This window comes from Linepithema humile, chromosome 6 (genome assembly GCF_040581485.1).
Source record: "Linepithema humile isolate Giens D197 chromosome 6, Lhum_UNIL_v1.0, whole genome shotgun sequence".
Taxonomy (NCBI): Eukaryota; Metazoa; Arthropoda; class Insecta; order Hymenoptera; family Formicidae; genus Linepithema; species Linepithema humile.
Window position 1 is genome coordinate 21,255,511 of NC_090133.1, and position 24,782 is coordinate 21,280,292.

At 31.6% G+C, this 24,782-nt stretch overlaps 4 protein-coding genes and 1 long non-coding RNA gene across 8 annotated transcripts in view; 3 read left to right on the plus strand and 2 right to left on the minus strand.

Annotated features, from left to right (window-relative positions):
- Positions 1 to 3,609, plus strand: part of LOC105671836 (scavenger receptor class B member 1) — a 40,149-nt gene extending 36,540 nt beyond the window's left edge. For all 3 annotated transcript variants that reach the window (XM_012366318.2, XM_012366317.2, XM_067356987.1), the window contains one exon: positions 84 to 3,609. In XM_012366318.2, coding sequence (XP_012221741.2) covers positions 84 to 404 — 321 coding nt within the window. In that variant the 3' untranslated portion in view covers positions 405 to 3,609. The remainder of the gene's footprint in view (positions 1 to 83) is intronic.
- A 2,029-nt stretch (positions 3,610 to 5,638) lies between these two features.
- LOC105671859 (ATP-dependent DNA helicase Q5-like) lies at positions 5,639 to 11,355 on the minus strand. Its single transcript, XM_012366362.2, has 14 exons — positions 10,596 to 11,355; positions 10,291 to 10,415; positions 10,033 to 10,197; positions 9,603 to 9,779; positions 9,341 to 9,520; positions 9,166 to 9,271; positions 8,981 to 9,092; positions 8,668 to 8,895; positions 8,224 to 8,418; positions 8,007 to 8,127; positions 7,848 to 7,937; positions 7,591 to 7,773; positions 5,981 to 7,256; positions 5,639 to 5,883 (listed from the first exon to the last, which is right to left on the minus strand). Exons 1-14 carry the CDS (start codon positions 10,681 to 10,683, stop codon positions 5,834 to 5,836), a joined length of 3,096 nt encoding a protein of 1,031 aa, XP_012221785.2. The 5' UTR covers positions 10,684 to 11,355; the 3' UTR covers positions 5,639 to 5,833.
- Positions 11,356 to 12,669: 1,314 nt separating this feature from the next.
- Positions 12,670 to 14,420, plus strand: mRpL47 (mitochondrial ribosomal protein L47). Its single transcript, XM_012366238.2, has 5 exons — positions 12,670 to 12,887; positions 13,294 to 13,461; positions 13,546 to 13,760; positions 13,886 to 14,045; positions 14,139 to 14,420. The coding sequence occupies exons 1-5, from the start codon at positions 12,718 to 12,720 to the stop codon at positions 14,278 to 14,280; spliced, it is 855 nt and encodes a 284-aa protein (XP_012221661.1). The 5' UTR covers positions 12,670 to 12,717; the 3' UTR covers positions 14,281 to 14,420.
- Positions 14,421 to 14,799: 379 nt separating this feature from the next.
- On the minus strand, positions 14,800 to 23,592 carry prd1 (pruning defect 1). Of its 2 annotated transcripts, XM_067356978.1 has the most exons (10): positions 23,067 to 23,592; positions 20,910 to 21,105; positions 20,374 to 20,561; positions 19,716 to 19,910; positions 17,928 to 19,631; positions 17,618 to 17,842; positions 16,700 to 17,281; positions 16,460 to 16,579; positions 16,266 to 16,378; positions 14,800 to 16,011 (listed from the first exon to the last, which is right to left on the minus strand). In XM_067356978.1, exons 1-10 carry the CDS (start codon positions 23,331 to 23,333, stop codon positions 16,008 to 16,010), a joined length of 3,594 nt encoding a protein of 1,197 aa, XP_067213079.1. In that variant the 5' UTR covers positions 23,334 to 23,592; the 3' UTR covers positions 14,800 to 16,007. The 2 variants fall into 2 exon arrangements, with proteins under 2 accessions (XP_067213079.1, XP_067213080.1); XM_067356979.1 differs by having other exon boundaries at positions 14,800 to 16,378; positions 23,181 to 23,591.
- On the plus strand, positions 21,754 to 23,958 carry LOC137000468 (uncharacterized). Its single transcript, XR_010890690.1, has 2 exons — positions 21,754 to 22,767; positions 22,879 to 23,958. It is a non-coding gene; the product is annotated as an uncharacterized lncRNA (long non-coding RNA).
- Positions 23,959 to 24,782: the final 824 nt, after the last annotated feature.

A 24,782-nucleotide genomic window follows, 5' to 3' on the forward strand; every position in this document is an offset into this window, starting at 1 on the left:
ATTTTTAAATAAAAAAACTATACGCGTATTATTTAACACGTATTAATTAAACGCCAATAATAAGGAAATTTCTCTTTTCTCAGGGAATGTACGAGCTACCGACGCACATGAACATGCGTTTTTGGCTTTACATACATTTCTTACCGATTCTGGAAGAAATAATGATCTATTTGCTATTTCTTTTGGGCGCGATGCTACTCGTCTGGAGTGTTGTGAGGATATTATCTTATCAAGCAAAGGAATCGCCGACGGAATGGCTGGAAACAGAAATAAAAAGGAAGCGAGAACGGGTGCAGAACGACAAGCAGAATAATCTAGGAGCGAGAGAAATGGACACATACAGTTCGCTGCTGATTCTCGGTGATCCAAATTTGGCCGATGTAAATTTAATGGTCGAAACGTAAAGAGCGGACAAGACATTTATTCATTATTTTTTCGTTAACATTCTGACCATTTGTGATTTGTAAAATGCATGTCGGTTCGCGCCCAATATTGGAAAATGCCATGAATTTTAATATAGAAATCAGAAACGTGTGATTTAATACCGCTTGATTTTCCCCCCCAAAAAGAAAGCGCAAATTGTTGCTTTTTGCACAAAAAATCTGTGCAAAAAGTAACAAAGTAAAATCCTAAAAGTATGAGAATGTTAACTTTCAATATAAATTTATAAATCAAAATGTGCAGTTTCAACAGACAATGCTTTATGTTTTCATTTTAGTATTGAACTAAGGCTATTTTCTTATTCATGATGTTTGTTCGCTATAAATATGTCAAACGATACGAGCGACGCAAGCTGCCTGTATCGCCGTAAATGTTTCATTTTTGCTATAAAGATTTTATCTCAAAATTATCTCAAGATTTTATGTAATGTTATTTTGGAAAACACTTAAGGCATTAAGTTTGTTTAAGTTTGTAAAAAAATGACATTAAATCTTCTGATTAAGAAAGAAACAAAATTAATTATGTTAGCAAAGCACTTATGGATTCGATGTAGTGAGACTGATGCGACGCATAGACTGATATAGTTTTTAAGAGAATGAAATCCCCGGAACACGGTGATCAGGTCAGTTATTGCGTTGCAGATATCGTATGCAAGTAATTGCAATCAGCGAAAATAAATGTGCTATTTATGTGCTGTTTGTTACAATAAAAATACAGAATTTAAGCTTTAGATGATTCATAATTTGTAACAGAATACGAGATAAAAATTTATACATAATTTTATATAATAAAAAATATTTATATAATATTTCTTTTATGTAACATATAAAATTGTAGACAGAAATCTATCTCGAATTCTATTGTAGATTAGTGATCATCTAAAGTAAACTTTATAAAATTAAAAAAAAAATACGACATTAATATTACAATATCGCATATGATAACTTTTTACTTTCTTCGATTTTTTACTTTGTTTTTTGTAAACTAATTTTAAAATAATCTCAAGCAATTAAATAATTGTCGACAGTAAATTATTTTTAAAGAAAGCAAATTAATCTTAAAAAACGATTATAATTTTTTGCATAAATTTCTAAAAATTACAGTGCAAATATATTTCATATACTCGCACTCAATAAGACTTCAAACGTCAAGAAATATTGCTGGCAAAATGTCACTAAATAAATTTCAATTGTATATATGTATGTATATATATATATATATATATATATATATATATACAATACGTATACAATACATATATATACAATACAATATATATACAATTAAAATTTATTTAGTGACATTATAAATCATATATATATTATATGACTATGATAAATCATAGTAATCAGATTTATCGTTGTCTTATTTTGCTTGCATATGATTCATTTTTAAACAGTATTTTTTAAAATATATATACAGAAATGGCATAAAAGAATATTTTTACGCCAGTATAGACATATTCATACATATATCAGTAATTTCACAAAATTCAAATGTCAATTAAATAAACATTAATTAACGATCTCTTCATTTTTAACATACTATTAGGGAAATAGGGGTAATTTAATAACTTTTTAAGATTAAGGAACTTTGATAAAATAACGAAAATCGTTTAAAATATTATTGTAAACTTGATGATTTATCTCTTTTAAGGAAAAAGATAAGATTATCTTTTCTCAAGTGCATATTGGTACGCGTTTAAACGTGCTTAATAAACATCTTTTCTATTTAGTCTATCCAATGTTACTACTAAGAGTCTTTCTCTCATTTTGTTATCTATCTTGTTATCTATTATTTCTATTTTTTAGGTTCTGTTTCTATTTAAAAAAAAAACTTTAATTTGCTTATTAATCAAATACATATATACAGACAGCACAACATATCCAAAAGACGTCCAGAGGATGTTTTTGGGACTACAAGACGTCCTCTGGATATCCTTCGGATATCCTTTGGATGTATTTTGGACATGTGTGCTGTCTGGGTATTGAATAATATTCAGCATATAAAATTTTAAAATTAAAAGCGTATTCTCCAAGTACTAACATTAAGTTGTATACTAATAGTTGTATACTAATAGGTTATCTTTTTTTTATTGTAAATATGTAAATACTTAATAAATTATCAAATATGCAATGTGCACTAAAATATTATATTCTGCAAATTGCACATAACTTAAAAGCAAATTATAAAGAAAATATACAGATAAAAGCATATTCGTTTTTAAAAAAGGAACATGATCTTTATAGATATATATATATATAAATAATATGTTCTTTTTCATAGATATATGTATATATATGTATATATACATATATATCTATGAAAAGGAACATCTTTATATATATTTGTCATTTCTTACGTAAGAAAAATCTGCAATAATTTGGAGAAATAGCAATAATAATTCTATAAATATATTATAAATAAATAAAGATAGACATAATAGCTCAATGAGAAACATTTTGCTCTCAAATATCTTGCCTTATTAATACAAATTAAAAAATATAGATTTAATGTTAATTGCTAATAAATATTAAGTATGAATGCTCACAATTATATGTTTAATACAATATTTAAAAATAAGCATAAATTTTGTAATATTATTTGCATATATATAATATAAATCTCAAGAAGCATCTTTTTACGTTTATAAAATGTGATATGTATCATAAATTTTATAAAAAGAATTTTTAGACATGATTAAAATTTAGACATAATAAACATTAAAATAATAAAAAAATCTATTATATTTTCTTTTCTATATATATTTCTATATATATCTTTTCTATATATATTTAAATAATTTATATTTTCAAAATTTTTTAATTTTATAATTTAAAAATAATAAATTTCTCATGTAGTTTATACAAAATTTAAAACTTTTTAAAGAAAGTAAGAAAAAAGTAATTTTATATTATTATTGATTTGTAATTTGAATGAAACCCAGTATTTTATATATAATCATAATTAATCAATTTTATATAATCAATCAAATATAATGGATTCACTCACCGATCGTTGTATCTTAGCTAAGTACGTTCTCTCATCTGTACCTGAAATATTATTATATATTTTAATTATTATGAATAATCACACATTTTATGTATGTTGATTGTTGTATCTTTTTTAATGAATTATTTTGATTAAAGCATGAGTACATATAAAAAATTGCGTAAATAATTATTTCAAAATTTTAATAAATATTTTTAAAATGTTTTAATAAATATATGATTAAAAATATTTTCAAAAGTCACAATAAAAATATTTAATAAATACAAATTGTAATTATATATTATATATGTATGTTTATCATAATTAGTGTTTGGAAAATTCGAATGGTCAAGCAGTTTGGAGATCATGAGTATCAATTATATATATATTTAAATAATCAGCAAATAATTATACTCACCAGTTATAATATTATAGTATACTTTAGATTCCGCTGCAGATTCCATCTTACTATTAAACTACTCCGCATCAGCAAAAATTTTGCAGTTTGCTCCACTCACTGCAGATTCCACTACTCACATTAGATCTATTAGAAAATCGATGACCACTGTAAATCAGAAATTAGTTGTTAATTATGCATACTATTAAAGAAAAGTCAATTTACGTACTCGATAAATACAAAATTTTGTACTCAGAACAAAAGTGAAAGATATGACGATTATCTTAATAGTCGCATAAAAGTCATCACGTACAAATATGTAATTATATTTTACACCATATTAGAAATATACCTTTTATGGGCTTCGGTCCATTCGCCTCAATTCCATCCTCCATTTTTCGCGCCAATTGAATCCGCACGAAATGCCATCCAGTATGCACCAATTTCCACGAAGCATCCACGGTAAATCATTCAATGCCGACAATTGTTTACTAATTTAATCGGCATTCCCGCCAAAAATTAGTATTTGCATACTCTTTTAACAGATAAAATACATAATTAATTGTGGAACACTCACGTTCTGCTTCCGTGCCGTAGAAAATTTTTCGACGAAAGAAAGATCGCAAAATGACGATTTGTATTCAGTGTCGCCAATATTTTTTTTATTTGAGAGAAAAACGTACAGAGAGCGCTGGGATCTATGTCCACTTTCTCCACTAATTTATAAATATTACCAATATTTAAAAAAATGTTAATAGCGCTATCTATCATTTCATAGATAAAATTGTGTACATGTTTAATACATTGTCGATAAACACACTACGATTTGGTGCATGTTCTTGCTATTCACAAGTTGTTAGTCATGCAGGTTATGCATACTACCGAACAAAAGTTAATTTATGTATTTTATTTTCGATAATATTTTTTTCTAACCAGTTATGCTATAATTGTCATAATGCGTCCACGTACGCAACTGTAATTGCTCGTTACACATTCGGTGATGCATGCGAAATTTTCCATGCACTCAGAGCAAATGGAGCAATTGACAATTGTCTTAATAGTCGCATCAAAATCATCATATAAATATATAATGTTGCGCGTTTTTATACTAAAAGAGAAATATATCTTATATAAACCTCGATCCGTGTCCCTCGATTTTCCGCGCCCGTTGAATTTATGCAAAATGCCGTTTATCGGAAACATCCACGGTAAACTAATGCATTCCGACAATCGTTTACTACTTTAATCGGCATCCCAACCAGAAATTAGCATTTATACATACTTTTAATGGATAAAATACCTGATTAATTGTGAAGTATTCACGTTTTGCGTCCGTTGGAGGAAAACTTTTTCACGAAAAAGAGCGCAGAACGACAATTTGTATTCAATGTTGCCAATATAAAAAAAAAGTTTCGGCAGCGCTATCTATGGGCGTGTTTAGCGGAACAAACCGCTAAGTAGCAGTCAAACGTGATTGGCTCTTACTTTTGGAGCCAACAAATCAATAGCATCATTTAGCAGAAAATCTAGTAACTTTACTCAACTGTTGAGTCCGCTGAATGCTACCTATCATTTCATAGATAAAATTACACATATTTATATTTAAAATTTATATCACCAATTTAAATTATGTATAATTAAATATATTGATACTTAACTAGAATACAATGACCAAAATATTAATATTATTCGTTCAAAGTTTTTCCTTTTTGTAACAATATATTCTTTTTTAATTCTAATGGCAACAAGATAGCTATTTAAAAAAATAATTAAACTATTTTAATTAAAATTAATAATGGACAGTAACAATTATTATAATCACATATATAGATTTAATAACTTAAAAGCATTGTACATACATTAAAATTTATTAATTGTAGATACATTAGAAATTAATTTTTTATTTATTTCAATTATAAATACACTGACTAAATAGCACTGTTCTTCTGTTGTTTATCCAACAAAAAAATATAGAAATACATTAAATATAAAACAAAATAACCTTCAAGATTGGTTCATATACTTTACAACAAAGTCATGTATTCCTTCTTTATCTGAAAAAAAGTATTTATATTCTAATAAAATATCTAATAACATGAGAAGTACTTTGTATAATTATATAAAAAATATAAACTTTTTCAATTATCTTACCAAATATTTTCTTTCTCAGCATACTGTAATGCATTTCTCTACAAGTTTTTGAGAATGTTGCTCTATCTGGAATACGTTCTGATGGGTAATATTTCATTAGATAGAATTTCAAAATTTCCGCTGTTTTAAATTGCATAACTTTGTCTGCAGGTACTTTCAATATATTACTACTTTTGCTTTTTTCCTGATGTTTTGAAGAAGTTGACTGAGTAGCTTCCATTTTTCTCTTCAATTCTACATTATCTTCCATTTCGTGATGTTTCTCTATTTTATCCTTTTTTGTTATCGGTAAATTTATAGCATTAATGTTAGTCAATGTATTTCTAACAGCCACTGTATCAATCTTATTAACTGAAGTCTTTTTATCAATATTTATATTCAATATAGAATTGTTAGTTTTATTGTTACATTCGTTATATACAGCTCTTTTCTTTTCAGCAGGTTTTATATCATCCTTGTAACATTCTATAGTTTCGCAACCTCTTTTATTTTTATTTTTGATATTAGTCTTCTCTGTACTTTTAACATCAACAATATTATCAACAGTTTTTGACATTGTTTCAAGAGAAATGTTCTCGTTTTTATGACATTTCACAAACTCACTTTTCTTGTCACCCTTAGTTTCATTTTTATTTTTAACAACGCTCTCAATTTTCAAATCTGTTTTAAGAGAAATATCCGAAATCTCGTTTATACTCTTCTTCGATGATGATCCTGCTGATAAGATTTGTTCGTAAACTGTTTTATCTGCCTTTTTTGCACCCTTATCTTTACTGCTGCGAACTTTTGGTTTAAAGAAACTTGTATTGGATTTTGATTTGGAGGAACTCCTACTAGATTTAAATAAATATGTGTTGCTCTCGTGAATTTTCCACGGGCAAACGAAACCACTTGACACCTGCTTGATATCTTTACTTTGTGTACTACTATCAGCAATAAGGCATATTTCATTTTTAGTTTGATCTATTTCGACATCTTCAACAATTAATTTTTTCGTCTTTTTATTTCGGTCTGGTATAGATGCTTGTAATTTTTCTTCATTTCTAATTTCTAACGCAGTTTTGAAAGTGGAAGAAAAGATCTTTTTATTACATGCATTTGATGGAGCAGCATTCATGCTAAATTCCGTTTGGATTGTATCAGATTCTAATTCACTATTCGACATATCGATGCTATTAGAATCGTTGAACTCTATGTTAGAAATTTCAGTTTCATTATAATTACACATTGTTTCGTACACAGTATTATTATTAGTACATTTCCGTATGGACGAAATCTATAAAGCAGATAAAATGTTATAAATTTTTATATTGCATAGTGCAATTCTATATATTAGATTTTCTTCAAAATTTATATAATTTAGTTAAATTCTTTAAGCATTTCGATAATTATTTATATATAAAGATTTTCTAACAGATAATGTACGTATAAACATATACAGAATGTCCCAGACCGAACGCATTGTACTGAAATGGCACATTCGTGAGATAATTTTGAGATAAAAATTCTAATACCAAAATTTGAGATTTTCATTTCAAAATGATCTCAGGAATGCCATTTCAGTACGATGCGTTCGGTCTGGGACACCCTGTATAAAAAATGTTACATACCAATTTAGACGAATCAAATTTGTATTTATTTGGCACCTTGGTGCTGCAAAATATTTTGTATTCTAAATTAATAGCCATATCACAAATATCCTTCTTTTGAAACTGTTTGTCTACTTGCGAACGTAAACATTGATAATTTTCAGATAACGCCGTCTTTAATTCGTTGTAAAAATGTTCCCGTGCCTAAAAATAATAAAGAATCATATAAAAATATTGAGAATATTGCTGATTACATGCAAAAGAATTGCATGACTTACTTGAACCGTTAAACCTTTTATTTTTCTATCTGTACTAGTAGCTGCGCGGACATGCGCTACTTTTGCATGTTTGATATTCTGTCGTTTTAACTGTGAGGAATAAATATAAAAGATAAAAATCAAAATAAGGTAAAAAATATTTGCTCATAGCAAACTTACTTCATCTTCTTTAGACGCACCGCGTCGCAATGCAAACTGCTCCATAATAAGTTCTTTTCTTTCTCGCTTTTCTGTCGCTATTATTTTCTCTCTCGACTCTTCCGACTCGTTGAATCCATTACTGAATAAATATAAATTTTTTGAGCACCATTTTACAACACATAACAAGAATATTTTATTATAAATAAAATTTGATAAATCATGTAATTTTCCATACGTTTCATCGTCGTCATCATAATTCGTTCGCATTACAGTTCCCAAATTTCTTTGGGGTTTTTGACATTTTGTCTGACACATTTCGAATTGATTAATTCTGGCTTGCACTTCATCTTTGTTTTTACATACGTCACATCTAGTTTTGCATAGCGGAGGAGAATCACCAAAATACTTAGAAAACACCGCGTGTCGACATCTAAAAGTACAAGAATAATATATTATAAATATATATTTAAGCAATTATTTTTTTAGATATTAATGTATAGAAGTTATTCAATATATGTATATCAATATATATTTATATTTATTTTATTGTTCTAATTTTTATATATATTATTTTTCTTTTTCCCTAAAAATTTTAGAACTCAAAAATATATACTTAAAAATCTCTAAATAAATGCATTTTATCTTTACTAATTATGTATTGTATGCAATAAAATCGTACTTTGCTTCTAAACAGTATGCAACGCTTTTTTCAAAATTTTGCCACTTGATTTTCACAAGCTCTGAATTTTTTTTCGTAATTTCCTCCTTGATAAGAAATGAAATAGGTTTGTATTCTTCGTTGCTAAAATAAACTCTACAAAATGCTGGATTGCCATCTCTGCCAGCTCTTCCTGATTCTTGATAATATGCTGCAATATTTTGAGGTACTGTCCAATGAACCACAAACCTATACAATATTAATATAATAAACATATTTTTTTAGCACATATAATATTGCTTTCCAAAAATACTATAATTATGTAATAATCTACCTAACAGATCCTTTATCAACACCCATCCCAAAACTGCATGTTGCCGCAATAACTGGTACATCACCTGCGGTCCACTTATTTTGTACTTCATTACGTTCCTGAGTTTTCAAGCCTATTCAAATATTAAAATAAAGTAACATCGTTTTTACTATTTTGAATCAGCATGCTACCAAAATCACACATACTTCCATGATATGCAAGCGTAGTAATGCCGGCAAGAGTTAATTTGTGTGCAACAATTTCAGTTGCTTCCTTTTTTCTACAATAAATGATACCACAATTTCTTTTGTGCTAAAAATAGTATGCTCATCAAAAATCTGTAATATTTTTCCCACATAATAACAATAAAATCCAACTCACTGTGGGAATAGAATTATCTAAAGGACCTAATGCATCCAAAATAAACTTTTGTAGATGTATAAACGGTTTGTCTAATGTTTCCAGAAACCATACATCATAATATAAATTAGGACGAAATACAGGTTGGGAAAATATCAATGCATCTTTCATGTGCAAACTTTGGAGAATATCATCCTTTACCTAAAACAATCAATATATAATTATAATATACACAGTAAAACTATAACATTTCAGATACTTGTTATTTCAATTTTTTAGATACTTGTTTTGCAGCAGTTGCTGTTAATGCAATTACAGGTATTTTGGGGCACAATTTTTTAAATACTCCCAATTGTCTGTAAGCTGGTCTAAAATCATGACCCCATTCACTTAAACAATGAGCTTCATCAATAATAAAGTAAGAAAGTATCTTCTTCTTCTGCATTTGAGTTATAGTTTCCTTTAAGTTAATTAAAAACATATATTGCAATAAAATTTAGATATTTTTAATTATAATTTTGATATATTGCCTTTCAAAAAATAATTTAAAATTAGTTAATATTATAGCTTAATTACTAAACATGTAGTGATTATAAAAATACGAAATAATATAAATTGATAATTTATCATATTCATTGCATTTACAAAAAAAAACTAAGTATAAATAGTCTATTAGTAATGTATGAAATATAAGAAATTGTAAAAATTGATACCTGAAAATGCTGTTGTGCTCCCATCTCAGGAGTGACATATAATAACTTAATCTTGGGCGAATCTAACATGAGATCTTTCATGATTGTATTTCTCTCTTTACTCGATGTAGTGGAATTCAAGGAACAGGCATTTATCTTTTTGCTCACTAAAAAATCTATTTGATTCTATAAAAATTAAATCAATATATTTCTTTCTGTTTCATCAAAAACTTCTACATAAAGAAAAATATATGTATATAAATAATATAAGAAAAATACCTTCATGAGAGCTAGAAGTGGTGAAAAAACAATTGCAACTTTTTGTTCTTTCATTATTGCTGGTAATTGAAAACAGAGAGATTTTCCTGAGCCAGTCGGCATGCATATAAATACATCTTGTTTTCCTAAAAATCAAAAGTTGTTTGATTTATTCTGCGAATTCTTTCTGACAAATTTAATAAATATTTGCTGATAACATAAGACTATATATTCTTAAAAGAAAAAAGTACGTGTTGCAATGTTAGACATACACTGACTGATAAAATGAATAAATAATCTAGAAAGTATTAATTTTGTATAAAAACCTTTGTAAACAGCTACAGTAGCTTGTTTCTGAATATCATTTTTGAAATCATCGTAGCCAAACTTTGACTTCAAAACGCTCTGTAACATTCTTACTTATTGCTGTAAGTAAGTCTTTCAAAAAATAGAGGATGACCAACGTGTCATCCAATTGCTGTTTCTTTTTTGTAATTAATTTATCAGATAAACACAAACGCTATCCAGCGAAAATACGCGCCACACAATATGCATTTGTGTTACTCACCAACTCAGATTAGGTTAGGTTAGGTTAAACATGAGGTTTGCATAGACATAGGAATATAGGGACCGAGCATATCGTTGCGGGGGGGAAGCTACTGCGGGACGGTGCGACGAGGTAAAGTGTGCCTAAATTTGATTGGCTATTAGTTTGCGCAAGCGCGATGTAAGTATCGTGCGACTTCCAGTGTGCATGGACATAGGAATATAGGGTCGGAGTGTAACGTCGCGAGAGGAAAATCACTGAAGGAAGGGGACGAGGTAAACTGTGCACATTTTTGATTGGCTACTATTTGACGCAAGTGCAGTTGGTCATTATTCGACGCAAAAATATTATGCAATTTGGGCAGATATAATGAGCATTTGAAGTTATATCAAGAAAAAACATTAATTAAAATTGTTATTTTAAATATATTTTGTGAATATAAAAAATGGTGCAGTGTTTTGTACAGTCTTGTAAAAATAGATCCGACTATCAAAATTGGAAACAAAGTAATAGCAGAAATAATGTAAAAATAACATTTCACAGGTATTGAAATTATTTATTCATATTAAAGTTAATATTATATGTTTAAAATAATATTATATATTTTATTTTAAGAGTATAAGAGAGAGAGTTGTTAAAAATATTGTTTTTTTTTCTTAGTTTTCCCAAAGATCCTAAAACTCGTACATTGTGGTTAGATATTTTGGAAATAAATTCATCATCTATCCCAAGTACAGCTCGTATTTGCTCTGTCCACTTTGAAGAGAAATTCTTTGACAGAACATGTTTGATAACTCGACTTATAGCGTTTTCGATTATACAGGATTTGAACGACCCAAGATTGGTTAATGACGTCATTGCAACCTCTCCACCAATGAAAGACTTGCATTTATAGTAAAATAGTGATTGATCAACCCTAGATCGTTCAAACCCCGTTTATTCGAAAACGCTATTAGACGAAATGCATTACCTAAGGTACGTTCCACTTGGCGATCGCAACGCTTGTGGAATCATTTTATCTTTGTTTTTCATCGAAAGTTAAAAAAAGATAGATAATGTTCACGAACGTTGCGATCACCAAGTGGAACTCAGCCCTAGTGTATAATAACAACAGCATACGTATAACGATAACCAATCAGATTCAGACACAGTATCATGGCGGACCCCCCCGCATTTTGGCTTCACTCCCCTCGTCTATCAACCAAGTTTACGCTCCGTCCCTATATTCCTATGTCCATGGTAAAATGCGGGCATGTCCACTCTCATAACGTTTTCGATTATACAGGATTTGAACGACCCAGGGTTGATCAATCACTATTTTACTATAAATGCAAGTCTTTCATTGGTGGAGAGGTTGCAATGACGTCATTAACCAACCCTGGGTCGTTCAAATCCTGTATAATCGAAAACGCTATCAGTCTTCTCTCTGATAAAAGCATAAATGTAAAAAATAAATTCTCGATGCTAGAATTCAGTCCGAGTTCTCGGACATTTACATTTTGAGCTTTCCAATAGTACAGTTTTAAAAACTAGTCTAGAAAATAAAAAATTATAAAAACTTTTATAAGTAAAAATATTTATGATATTTGATATTGATATTTATGATATTATGATCATACTGAAAAAAATTTAGAAACACCCCAGATAGCACATGTCCGTTTTATATATGGTTTTTAAACGTACATCTCTAAAAATCTCTAAAAATTATTATTTTGTGATTAAATTTTTCAGATATTACTAAGAGTTGTTAATTGAGTAATTGAATTTAGCGCCATTATAGATGTCGCTATAACATCATAGTTGTTCGATTCTAGCTTCACTTTTTCGAACAAATGTTCCTTCCTCTTGTACTCTTTATTCTATGATGCTATCAGAACCGGCAATTGGGAACTGTAAGTGAAATGGACGAAGATAGCGACACGAGAGAAGAGCAACCGCATTTAGAAAAAATGGCGGCGTTCACGAAAGCCATGCAGGTTTCTAGAGGTGTAAACAATATAACAAAACTTTTCACGAATCTGTCTTTGACTTCGAATATCATCACTTCTCCTAGACATGTGTTTCTTCGCAGGTTCGCATTGCGCCATTCTTAGTCTGTCAATTATATACTTTTTATTCATTACCTATATTATTTTGTCCACTTCGATCGATATGTATTTTTTTTTTTGTAATTTGCGATATGATTTTAAGTTTTCTAAGTCTAAAACAATTTTAAAGATATTGGTTATACAACATAAAGATATGTTTTTAACGTATAATTTATCCAAATAAAATTTCTATTTTGAACATAAGGTTAAAGCACGTTTTGTTATTGTACATTTAACATTAAATGTAATTATTTAAATGATATGTTAAAAATAGATAGGACTTTAATATGAAACAAATCAAATTCAGACAATTGTGGCTAAGGTTAAACGTTGCATTAAATAGAAGTTAGATTACATATTATAATCTTGGATAATTTTTTGTAAATATAGCACACCTGCTTTGCATTGCGCATTTATACACATCACATTGAAACGTCATGACTTGATGGAATTCTTTGATGATCCAAAACATTGGGCGAAAAATGAAGTAAAAGTCGGTCGGTCTTGGAGAAAGGATGAATTGAGACTAAAGAGTAATTCAGATCTTCACAAATTATGGTAAGTTTTGCTTACCTTGAATGATTTACATATAACTTTTATTCAACATTTACCAAATTAATAAATATTTGAACAAACACACAGGTTTGTATTATTGAAAGAACGTAACATGCTTATGACCATGGAAGAGGCTTCTAAGGAAGCAAATGAAGTCTTTCCAAATCCGGAACGTTTGGACAAAGTTGAGGACAGTATGAATAATTTGGAGATGGTTGTTTGTGAAAGAAACCGAGCATATCACATGCTTGAAACTGGTGAGACAGGAGAGCGTCCTGGAAAACTAGTTTATAGCCGCCTAGGTAATAAAATTTATATAATTTTATAAGTATAATATTTATAAAATAAGAAACTTTGTTTTCAGAAAAAAATATAATAAATATACAAATAGAATGAGAATAATATCAGATTTTTCTATCTGTTTTAGGTATACGATTTTTTTATCGAATGCGACAGTATTCCTTTCCAAAATTCATGAATAAGAGATGGTTTAAGTTGCATATGCATGGCTTTAATGGAATAGGAACTCGAAAGTTTCTGCGGTTTTATAGAGAGAAACTTTGGCTCGAAAAACGTAAAACGAGAAAGTGTGTAGCAATTATTTCTACTATTTACTGAACACATATTTTGATTAATTATTCTAGATAATAAGAAAACTATTTCTTTTTTGTGTATTTCAGTCGTGAGAGAAATCGTGTTACAATGTTGATAAGAAAATTCCCAAACCTGGATCTCAAAGCTGTAGAACAAGAATATCCAAATGTGGATATAGAAGCGGTAAAAGCTTCCAAAAAGGCAAGAGGTCATTACTTACCCAAGTAAATGTTAATAGAGTAGCAAATTATTGACAATCTATTTGTTAATGTAAAATATTCGATTACTGATATAATATAGGTTTATCTCTGTAGAATATTAAAAAGTATTTTTATTAAAATATGAAATAAATCCTCAAATAACTTAGATGCATTACTGCTTAATTACGTAATGTTACACGTAATGTAGTGAATCATAGATTCTATATAACTATCACAGAAATAATATGATCTAATTCAACTATTAGAACTGCATATTCTATCCAAAAAATTGTATTATAATTTATAAATTATAAAATTTTTTTTTAATTGTGCATAAAAATGTATAGACTTATTGACGATTTAGAAAATATAAAATAAAGATGTAAAATAAGAGATACAAAATAAATAAAAAAATATTTGTTGTTATTACCTTATAATTGTATAATTCGTTCAATTAAGGTGCTTTTTATTCCTTTTTCTTTAAAATATAATACATTTCCAATAGCATGAAAAAAGGATAAAATTAAAAATTATCTACTCGATTAGATTTTCTTTGTATACTTTTATTAATTTTCTATTTATCATAATTTGCAGACTGTGTACGGTGATACAGAATTTTTGTGTGTGAAAGGTATACGGATATAACATTTAGAACATGTTGGCTGTAACTTGTAAAAAATTTAACTCCGCGTACTTTTCACACAACAAGAACTAATATACAAAACCGATTTTATTTCTGCGCGATGCTTGCTCATTTAATTTACATAAATCTCACATAGGAATTCCATGAACTTAACAACAGCTGATATTTATTACTTAATAGCATATCACAATTATTTGTAGCTACATGAAATAATGCATAAGTTAAATATTTATTCACAAGAATATACGGAATGCATCTGTTCATGTAGCTTTGGTAACACAAAATTATAACTTAAAAAGATGATAACAAATATCTCATAGAAAGATATTAATGTTATTATATCACAAAAAACTAATTTAAAATATATTTCCAACTTTCTTTATATCGTAATTTTACAGTATTTAATTAGTATATTTAAAGCTCAATTATTTCCAAAGTTTTACGAAACGAAAGTAAAAAATTGATTCAACCTACATATTTGGACTGCTTTAAAATTATATACATTAAATTAAATTAACATCTAATGCATAAAATGCATTATTATGCTTATACTTCGTATTTAATGCCTGTACATTAAAAACAATAATAGATATGGAGTTAAAATTTTACAGCTTTGAGGCATACCACAAGATGATGTGTAGAAAGTGATACTAAAATTAGTATACAATTTGTAATTATCAATTAGAAATGTTAAATCATATTGATTCCAGAAGCGGTTTAGGAAGTATTATTATTGTTTGTTAAAGCTGTTTTAAGTGTTTTTAAATTTTATGTTATCTCCGACGATAAATAACTACGTTAATATCAATAGTGCGTATTCAAATGCATACTAGTACGCCTCCTCCATATATGTGAGTATATAGACATTCATATAGTAATCAATAATGTCTCACAATTATATTACATACTCTGAGTCGTTATAAATTAATAGTTGCTTATTATGGTGACTTCTGCTACAAGAAAGATAATGCACCATTCTGCGACTTCCCTAAATAGTTATCTATACGAGGCAACTTATATCTCGTGCGCATATATTTGTACCTTGAAATTAGAAAATTAAAACTGTCTATAGCGAATCAGGTATCATGTGTCTGAATAAGGACGTTGTCCTTCTACCTATAAACCAGAAAGTAACATCGATCATTTTAATTTCAACTGATAAATATATGGCATGTAATGTTGCAACAGAAGCGAAAGAAATTTGAATTACATTGCACAAGCGGCATATCTTACGTACGATATATTAGTGTTTCAGTTTTTTATGGTTACCAAATATTCACATCACGAGAGTGACGATTTTTTTATGACAATATGATAAAATAATTTCTTAAATGACGGTGTATATTGTCTCCGATACATCTGTCACTTACTCTAAAGCTGGTGGTAGCAAATATCGCCAAGCATGTTCCAAGTCCCTGCTAGCGTCCGAACAGCGTCGCTGTAATTTATCCTCTGGTGGAAGCGTTGCCATGGGAAATTCACCCTATGAAAAAGTCATGGGCTACGTTAACATTTGCATAAAATATGCACCATTCGCGAGATATAGTCATAGTGCCGTATTTACCAAGTTTGCGTCTGTCCATAGCGCTTCCAAAACCTCCTTAAAAGCACAAAGCTCGGTATAATTCGTAAAGTATATGACCCAATCGCCGCTACTTTCATGTACTTCTCGACACATGAATTCCTGCAAGCATATAATGACATGGTTGCAAATCTTATTCTTCTCTCTCTGTGTTTCTATTCTCTTATAAAATTTAATCAAACACGGAATTCTAGATTTTACATTTAATTGATGTATGCTCACCAGTATACACCATGATTGTTGCACCAATGGCACCCTGAACGCTGCTAAATCCTTGATAGAGGCGCAAGACAGCGTTTGGCCTCTCTGCGTGCCAGGATAGACCTCCTTCATCGCTACTAGGTGTTTCGTGGTCGTGATAAGACTGCAAGGCAACGGTTCTCTCTTTTCTATACAATCAAACAAACCGGACGCGCTTTGAACAAAGCTCTGCAGCCATTCGGAGGCCACGTATTCGTCCGGAGCAGCAAATTGATATGACTTGTTGGGCTTCAGTAGTATCTCGAAGGTATGCGGCCGATGACAGTTGGGGATCCTTCTGCATCCCTGGCACAAGCCACCTTTTAAAGGTATAGCGCGCTTAGGAAGCCGCTGATTCGAATCTGTGAACATGTAAACCACGCCGCTCTTCAGGACGAAATATCCGGCTTCCCAAGGATTCGCGGGTGCGTTCGGATACAAGCTCTGATAGGTATGCGGCCGGAACATTAGATCGCCCTCTTTCATTGGCCCACATGGTGTACTAGGCGGCGACATGTGTTCGTCTTCCATATAAATAAGGCTGTAGTGTTCAATTTTCTCATCCTACACACACAATGCATACAATTAAAAATGGATTCTGCACAATCAATGCTTGTATAGGTATCAATATATAGACTACTTCGTAATCGACAAAAAGTCAATATATGCGCGAGAACAGAGAATATGGAATACAGAATATTTCATGTTAAACTCATAGATAATTATTGGAATTTAAAAATATACCATAAATCCTTCTTTCTTTCCTCGCCTCCCCCCTTTCTTAGATAATACATTAAAATTACGCACATTAGTATAAACTTTACTTTTTAATTTAGGACTTAATTATTAAGATATCAAATCTTGTAAAATCTCTTTGAAAGATTATAAAGATTTACATACGGGATGTACAGCTGTGTCAGTAAGAATTGAATTCCTCAGAATGTGCATATCCTCGTAATTCAGTTCCTTAACAGCAGGAAGCTTCGGTTTTGATGGCGATCGTCTCATGGCCATCTCTAAGTGACTGATTAATTCTGAGGTAGTTTGCGAGCTGCCAGTAGAGAACAGATACTGCATTTCGTAATCGGCATTGGAAATTAAAATAGTTTGTGCATTCGGCCCGATCTAAAACACAAAGAATACATATATTTTGATTAAGAAAATGTATAGAATATACCCAGAAAAATATAATTATTAAAATTTTTCTTACCATAATAACATCTAGTTCATTATAAGGAATAACGAATTGGTTGCTATAAGAATGGTCCAGCTTGGAGCCGGTCAAATATAGTGTCTTGTCCGTCAATAATGCGATCATCGGCTTGCTTTCACCGTTTGTCATGTACGAACTTCGGACTTTGTATACTTTATACAGCTCTTCCGTCTTGTCGCGGTAAATATGCCTCTTGAAAAGTTCGCGCAGTTTTAAGCTTACTTTCTCGCCGCTAAATTCCTGCTTCTCAGCAGCCATGTTCTCTTGGATTTCCTTGTCGAGATTGTCGTTAAAATCTTTGAAAGAATCGTAGTTCGTCTTAATTCCCTTAATATACAAGGTGTTTGGCTTTGGCTTCTTGTTCTTCTTGATCTCGAACTTCCTCTCAGTGATAGATTTTAAGAATCTGCTCAGTAACGATGTTTTTGACGGAGCTTGACGCAGCGGCGGCGCCAAGAGCTTGTTGCTGCTCTCGCCCGTCAGTATCGCCGTCATGTTGCGTTTCTTCAATGGTGAGGCCAAATGTCGGCTGTTTTTATGTTCATCGAGCTCAGACGTTGTCACGCTATCCACATCCGACCAGTCGCTCGAATTAGCGTATTTCGGATTGCCAACTTGCGGCATCTCCACTTTGGACGGTGGATCTTCGACGATGTTACCATATGCCTTTTCAACAATGTAAGCCTCCTGTGCCTCGTTCTCCTCCAATTCTATTTCCATCTTAGGCCTCAGACTCTTGCCTGGATCTTCTTGACCTTCTGGCGCCCCACGCTCCGACAAAGATAAGCCACAGCTGCACCTGCAATTGCGCTGACATGGCACATCGATACACAGTTTTGATGGCGCCTGCTTATCGGCTCCGTCGCCGTCGAATGCGCTCGATGACGACGATGAGAAAGAGTAACAGTCTGAGTGCACATTTCTGCCGGTGTTCACATTCTTCTGTGCGTACGGCGAGTCTCCGTGCGCGCACCAACTGTACCTGCCTTTCTGAGCGTCCCTCCTTAGAACAGAACTGGGCAACAAGAAGCTCATGGAGAAATCGGCATAAGTCTCATCGTCCTCCAATTTCATCGTTTTTAATATGTCTTCATGAAAGCTAACTCGTTTTTTACTTTCGCCTCGTTTCTTCTTACGCTGCCTGCGCTGCACTATAGCCTCTGAACTCGAGGAAGATAGAATACTGGCGTCCGTCATGTTGATCGTGTTCAAAATGCCGTAAGGAGTGTCCATATTGTCACAATCGGAGATAGTCATGCTCAGCTCCAACAGATTCGTATCGTTATTGATTAGATAAGAATTACGAGGATCTATATTTTTCTTAAAGCTATAAGCGGAACTATCATTATAATAGGTGCTTCTTTTATTGAAGTCCTTTACATTGTTATCGATTTTATCCGTCTTATCCAATTTCGTCTCGTCGAGACTCTTACTATAGAAATCGCAGTCTTTGAGAGTCTCCAAACTGGAGCAGTTCATCTCATTGTCATCCAGTTTTCGCGTTACGTTTTGGTTGACTATGTCGTTTTTCGTCATCACGACAGTTTGAAATTTAGTAATCGCAGGTGACTGCGTTGGCGTTTTGCCGTCCTCGCTAGAGTCACTGGATCCGAAATTCTTATTGTCCTCCATGCGATTGTTGATAATTGTCTTGTACCTATTATTCCGATATTTTGGAATATCATCCATTGAAAAATCCTCCTAGGAAAAATTAATACAGATCAGTGTATTATTCAACAAATACGAAGACTTTTCCGCACAATTCTCAATTAATTTAGATCTCACCTCTTTATAACTGCTGCCATCAGTTTCGTTCGCGAGATCCATATCGCTGTCAAATGCAACGCCGCTGTCTCCTGGAGAAGCTAGGCTCGATGAAACACTAGAAGACCTTAGATGCAACGATAAGACTGTTCCTGATGGATTCACACTCATAGGCCTCTGCGGCATGTAGTTGCAGATATCCAAATACGTCACATCCTATACAGTAGTTTTTATATAACAGTATCAGTTTTGCCAATTGATATAATTATCAACTATTAATATATTTAACAACGTCAGATAATTCTGTACAAATAACTTTTTTCTAGCAGCATGTTTGTAGAAATTTTCCATAAATCAACAGACCGATTGATATACAATTCGTACAAAATAAAGTGTGTATTCGCAAATAAAATGATAACCCGTTTGCCCTTTGCAACTTTACATAAAAAGGTCTATCTGTATATGTGACTCTTGTTATGTGATTGGTGTTATTTATTAGCGTGATAAGTGTAACCAGGGGGTGATATCGGTATTTACGTGGGGAAAGATACAGCAAAAATTGCACGATGTACTAAAGGTTTGGTGGAGAGAGAAAGTTGATTCTGCTCTTTGTAAAAGTGCCACTGCTTACTAAACACTTCGTAGACTATTTATAAGTTGTTATTTAATCGTAACGTACCAATTGCAACGTGAAGGACACATTTTCCAGTCCAGCAAGAAGATTGACCAGTTGGTTGGTCTTATCAACATCTCTTACGAGTGCGTGTGGAAAATACTGCTTTTTTAATGTCTTGCTGTCTCGCAACAAACAGGCCAGATAGCTCTCAAAGCTGCCCTCGCTCAAAGTATGATAGAGCCATGCTCGACCTGTACAATATTGATAATAAGTTTTAATAAGAAATAGATTAAAGTATATTTTTTCTTAGATGCTAAACATTATAATTGAATAAATTCGACTCGAATTTTCAGATTATTGTAAAAGCTCGTTTTAGACAAATAAATTAAGACAATATAATTATTTCTTATTGTGTAACTAATAAACAAAACACGCGATTCGGTTATTGTAAAACACAAATTGTTGGTTTAAATCTACTCGATAATTAATGATAAGATAACGTTACTTATTAATATCTGTTAAATACATTGCAATAGAGATAAAAAGTAGCGGAAAGCAGATATCAAGCCTATAAGAGTATATTTGACATTAAAGCATACCTTTTCCGATGGAAGTCAATACACTTTGCAGTGCATGAATGACAACAACAGTGTCCTGATGACTAAGTTCTCTAGCAGTGCCCCAATATCCATGTCTCTCTACACGCAGCCCATGGCGCAATGCACGATCCAACCAATAAACTAGCCAAGAATCACCGTCCAAGACCACAGTACCATAGAGACTTTGGGCATAGACCTGTTTATAAGGCATGTATATGTTATTCTCATGATAAGCACAGATAGCAAAATAGAAATGTATGAAACATGAAGACCATGATTAAAAAAAATTGATAAAAATGATATCAAAGTTCAAGATTTTTTTAGATATGAAAAAAAATCTTTCAATAAAGTTTATCTGTTGCATTCTTCTTTGCAAAATAGGGTCACATAAAAATTATTTGGAGAAATTTTAAATTAATACAAATATGCACTAAAAAAGGTGACAACAATGGATCATCTGAATAATGTAATTAATTCGGTGAATTCAGTAAATATGCGATCAAAGATATTAAAACATTTACTCATGCTTGAACTTGAAACACATTCTATTTCTGAAAAGTTGTAGAAAATGCTATGAAAAGGTATGACAACAAAAGGTATGAACTGAATACACAGCTAAGCTATTGATATCTGTTCGGACAATAATGACATTCATAGCATATTTCATGCTAAAAGAAACTAAAAACAAAGAATTATTCACAAAACGTAGAATATACTTTTACTCCATGGCTTTATTTTCAATACTTTTGCTTTTACTATTAAAAAATTTGACCTCATTTTTATCGATACAAGCCAAACATGTGCCAAAACTAATAGCATTAATTTCAGACTTGTTTTTCTTAGTAGCACTATATATAAGATTCTTCGCACTAAAAATAAAGCGAGTACATAATCAACCGAGTAAAAGAGAAAAGATAAAGGAAAACATCGAAAGCGCAAGTAAAAAGAACGAAGCTCATATCAGCTGTTCCATGCAATGCATATCTGTATCAATGAAATGTCAATGCAGCATGACAGCTAACTGCTTTCTGCGATAGCAACTCACTTCTCAACCACGTCGTATCGTCGCACAAATGAAAAAGATACACGAACGAGGCTTGTAGCGTGTAGTTTAACCAGAAATCTCGCGTTTAAAGGGACAACAGTTCGACATTGGAAATCGCGTAGTGCTCACGCGCTGTGATCGAGCGCGCATTTCTCTGTGTGCGAATGTTCGATTTCAAGTCGCGTTGCGTCGCGATTAACTCGCAAGCAGGTTCCGCGACGTCATGACGTCATGTATATATATATGTATATATTCTGAGTGTATATTCCCATTTTTTTGAAAATGTAAAAAAACGCGAAGAGAGAAATCATAACAGGTGGATTTATTCGGTATTGAAACAATCCAAATTAAAGACGACATTAAATAGAAATATAGAAATAACGCACAGAAGGGCGTGTAATCACACGTTATGCAGCGTGTGTGTGTACTTTATTTCGGGCCGCACGTTGCGACTAAGTCTCAATTTTCTCACGAAAAGTCTGCGTCACCTCATTAACAACAAACACCTCAGAATACATACATGTCTAATGAACAAATCACGCAAATTAGAAATTGCATTTTTATATCATGCTTATAAAACTCTTTTAATTTTAATTCAAAGATTAAAATTGGTATAATAACCAATAAGTTTTCATTGTAGCACTATAAGTGCGTTATAAATGTTTCCTGCCTTTATTTCTGACAACGGAAATGCGACAATTGATATAAGGTCAGAGATGAAGCAAATACGATCGTGTGAACAGATTTTGATACTATAATCACACAAAAGTGATCCCAAAAGCGTTTATTTCTGACAACGCGAAATTTGACAGAGTACGTTTCTCTTATCTACAAATTGTTTTTGTATAGAATATATCTCCTCACGTTTGTAGCTTTCAAAATGCAATTTATCGATGCTATATCGGTTTCAATCACTGCTTCTAGATATAAAATATATCTGCCTCTGAAGAAAGAGAGGGAAAGGCGCGTGGAAGCCGTCACCGAACCGTCACTTTATGCGTTATACGACTTTGAGGCGTGAAGCTTATGCACACATGCAACAGTAAACAACGAATATGTGCGTGTGTAGAGAAAGGCGATCTTGGCAAGTGGAGTGTCTGCTGCTCGCTCACCAGTTTGACAGCCTTTGTGAGCTCTTGCAGAATCCTGCCTTTAGAGAGGACCTTGTCGGTGCAAAGATCCATGTCCTCGTGGCCCGACGGCATCTCGCTACCACGTGCACTTACATGATTTGTGTCCCATCCACGTAGAAACGGCTCAGTGCCGTGAAAAACGATGCCGAGAGTATTATGGAGTAGACCGGACCAAGCAGCGGCTCCGACGACACAATTGCTTGGTGGAGTCGCGCTGTCGGCACACTCGTCGCCGGACACGCTCATTGATTTTAGAGGCGCGCAAGTCGCCCGCGATTTTCAAGCTACGACTGAGCGCGCAACGCGATGCGTTTCACGTCTTTATGACCACGTTTCTTCTTCCTCCTTCACGGATGTCTGTCTCTTTCAGAATGCAGCAAAACACTCTCTCTTGTTTTCATTTCTCTATTTTTCTCCTTCTATTCCATGTTTCCCATTCTAGTCTTCATAAAATTTAAAATACTCTTTACTGCTACTCCGATAAACCTATCATGGAAAAATTGACCTATTAAAATTAAGCTTTAAAAGATTACATAGATATCTAAGCTTTACATAGATATCTATGTAAAGTATTATTTTAATTTATAATTATCAGTATTTTATTTACATAATTGCTTTTTGCTGCAGATATATAGGTCATTATCTTTTTATTCATTTTATACTTAAGACATACTCGATTTTTGCTGTCTGTTACGAAATTTTGTAAAATTCCCTTAGAATACTGCTGATATCATATTGAATCACAATAAATTCTGTGTTATTTTTGTTATTTGTCTGCATAATTTGTAGTCTTACAAAATCCACCTTGATACATTGTGAATAATTTTATATTTCATTTAAATAACAGTAAGTAAATTAGTAAAACATAAAAGCTATTAACAACAACAAAAAATATTTTTTATCAGTCAATATGACTTAAATCGTTTTGTTTGAACATATTATTATTTGATTAATAACATCTTGAAAGATAAAAGAAATATAAGGAATGAAAAAATACAAGTCCATACTTTACAGAAAAATTAACAAATAACGCGCTAAAAATATGTGGTATTATTATGCAGTTTTCGCGATAAGCTTCATTGAACACGATAATTAATCCGTCAGATTCGGTCATGTCAAAAGACTTGACGTTGACCAGTGATCAACAAGGATTTGCTTAGATTACGGACGGCGGTAGTATTCATTTAAACTTATCTTAAGCTCTCCAAAAAAATAAAAGAAGCGTAGGTCATTTATTTATCTGCATCAGGTCGCCGAGGTTGTTGACAGCCTTACTTCACGGATTTCGATTAAATTCCACAAGTTTTAATCTTGCTGCCTTAATGTCATTCTGCTTTGAATGTCAAGGCCAGCGTTATTTAACATAGACAGAATGCTTACGTTTTACCAAATTTTTAACATTTATAGAAAAAGAGAATAACTGAAAAAGAGAATAAGCGCAATTTTCTTCGAGCAAAAAAAAATTATAAGACAGAATAATAATACTAAAGTATCAAAACAAAAGAGACATTACCTTTCTTTTTATCATATTTTCGAATATAAAATATTCATAAAATAAATGTACCTAAAACTGACAAATGTCTGAATTCCTAATTCTAATTGTGGTTATGTCGTCCTAATCTTAATTGAGGTATTGTAGTTCTTGACTGCACCGATAAATGCACTTGCCTATTTAAGTTTTAATCATGCATCACA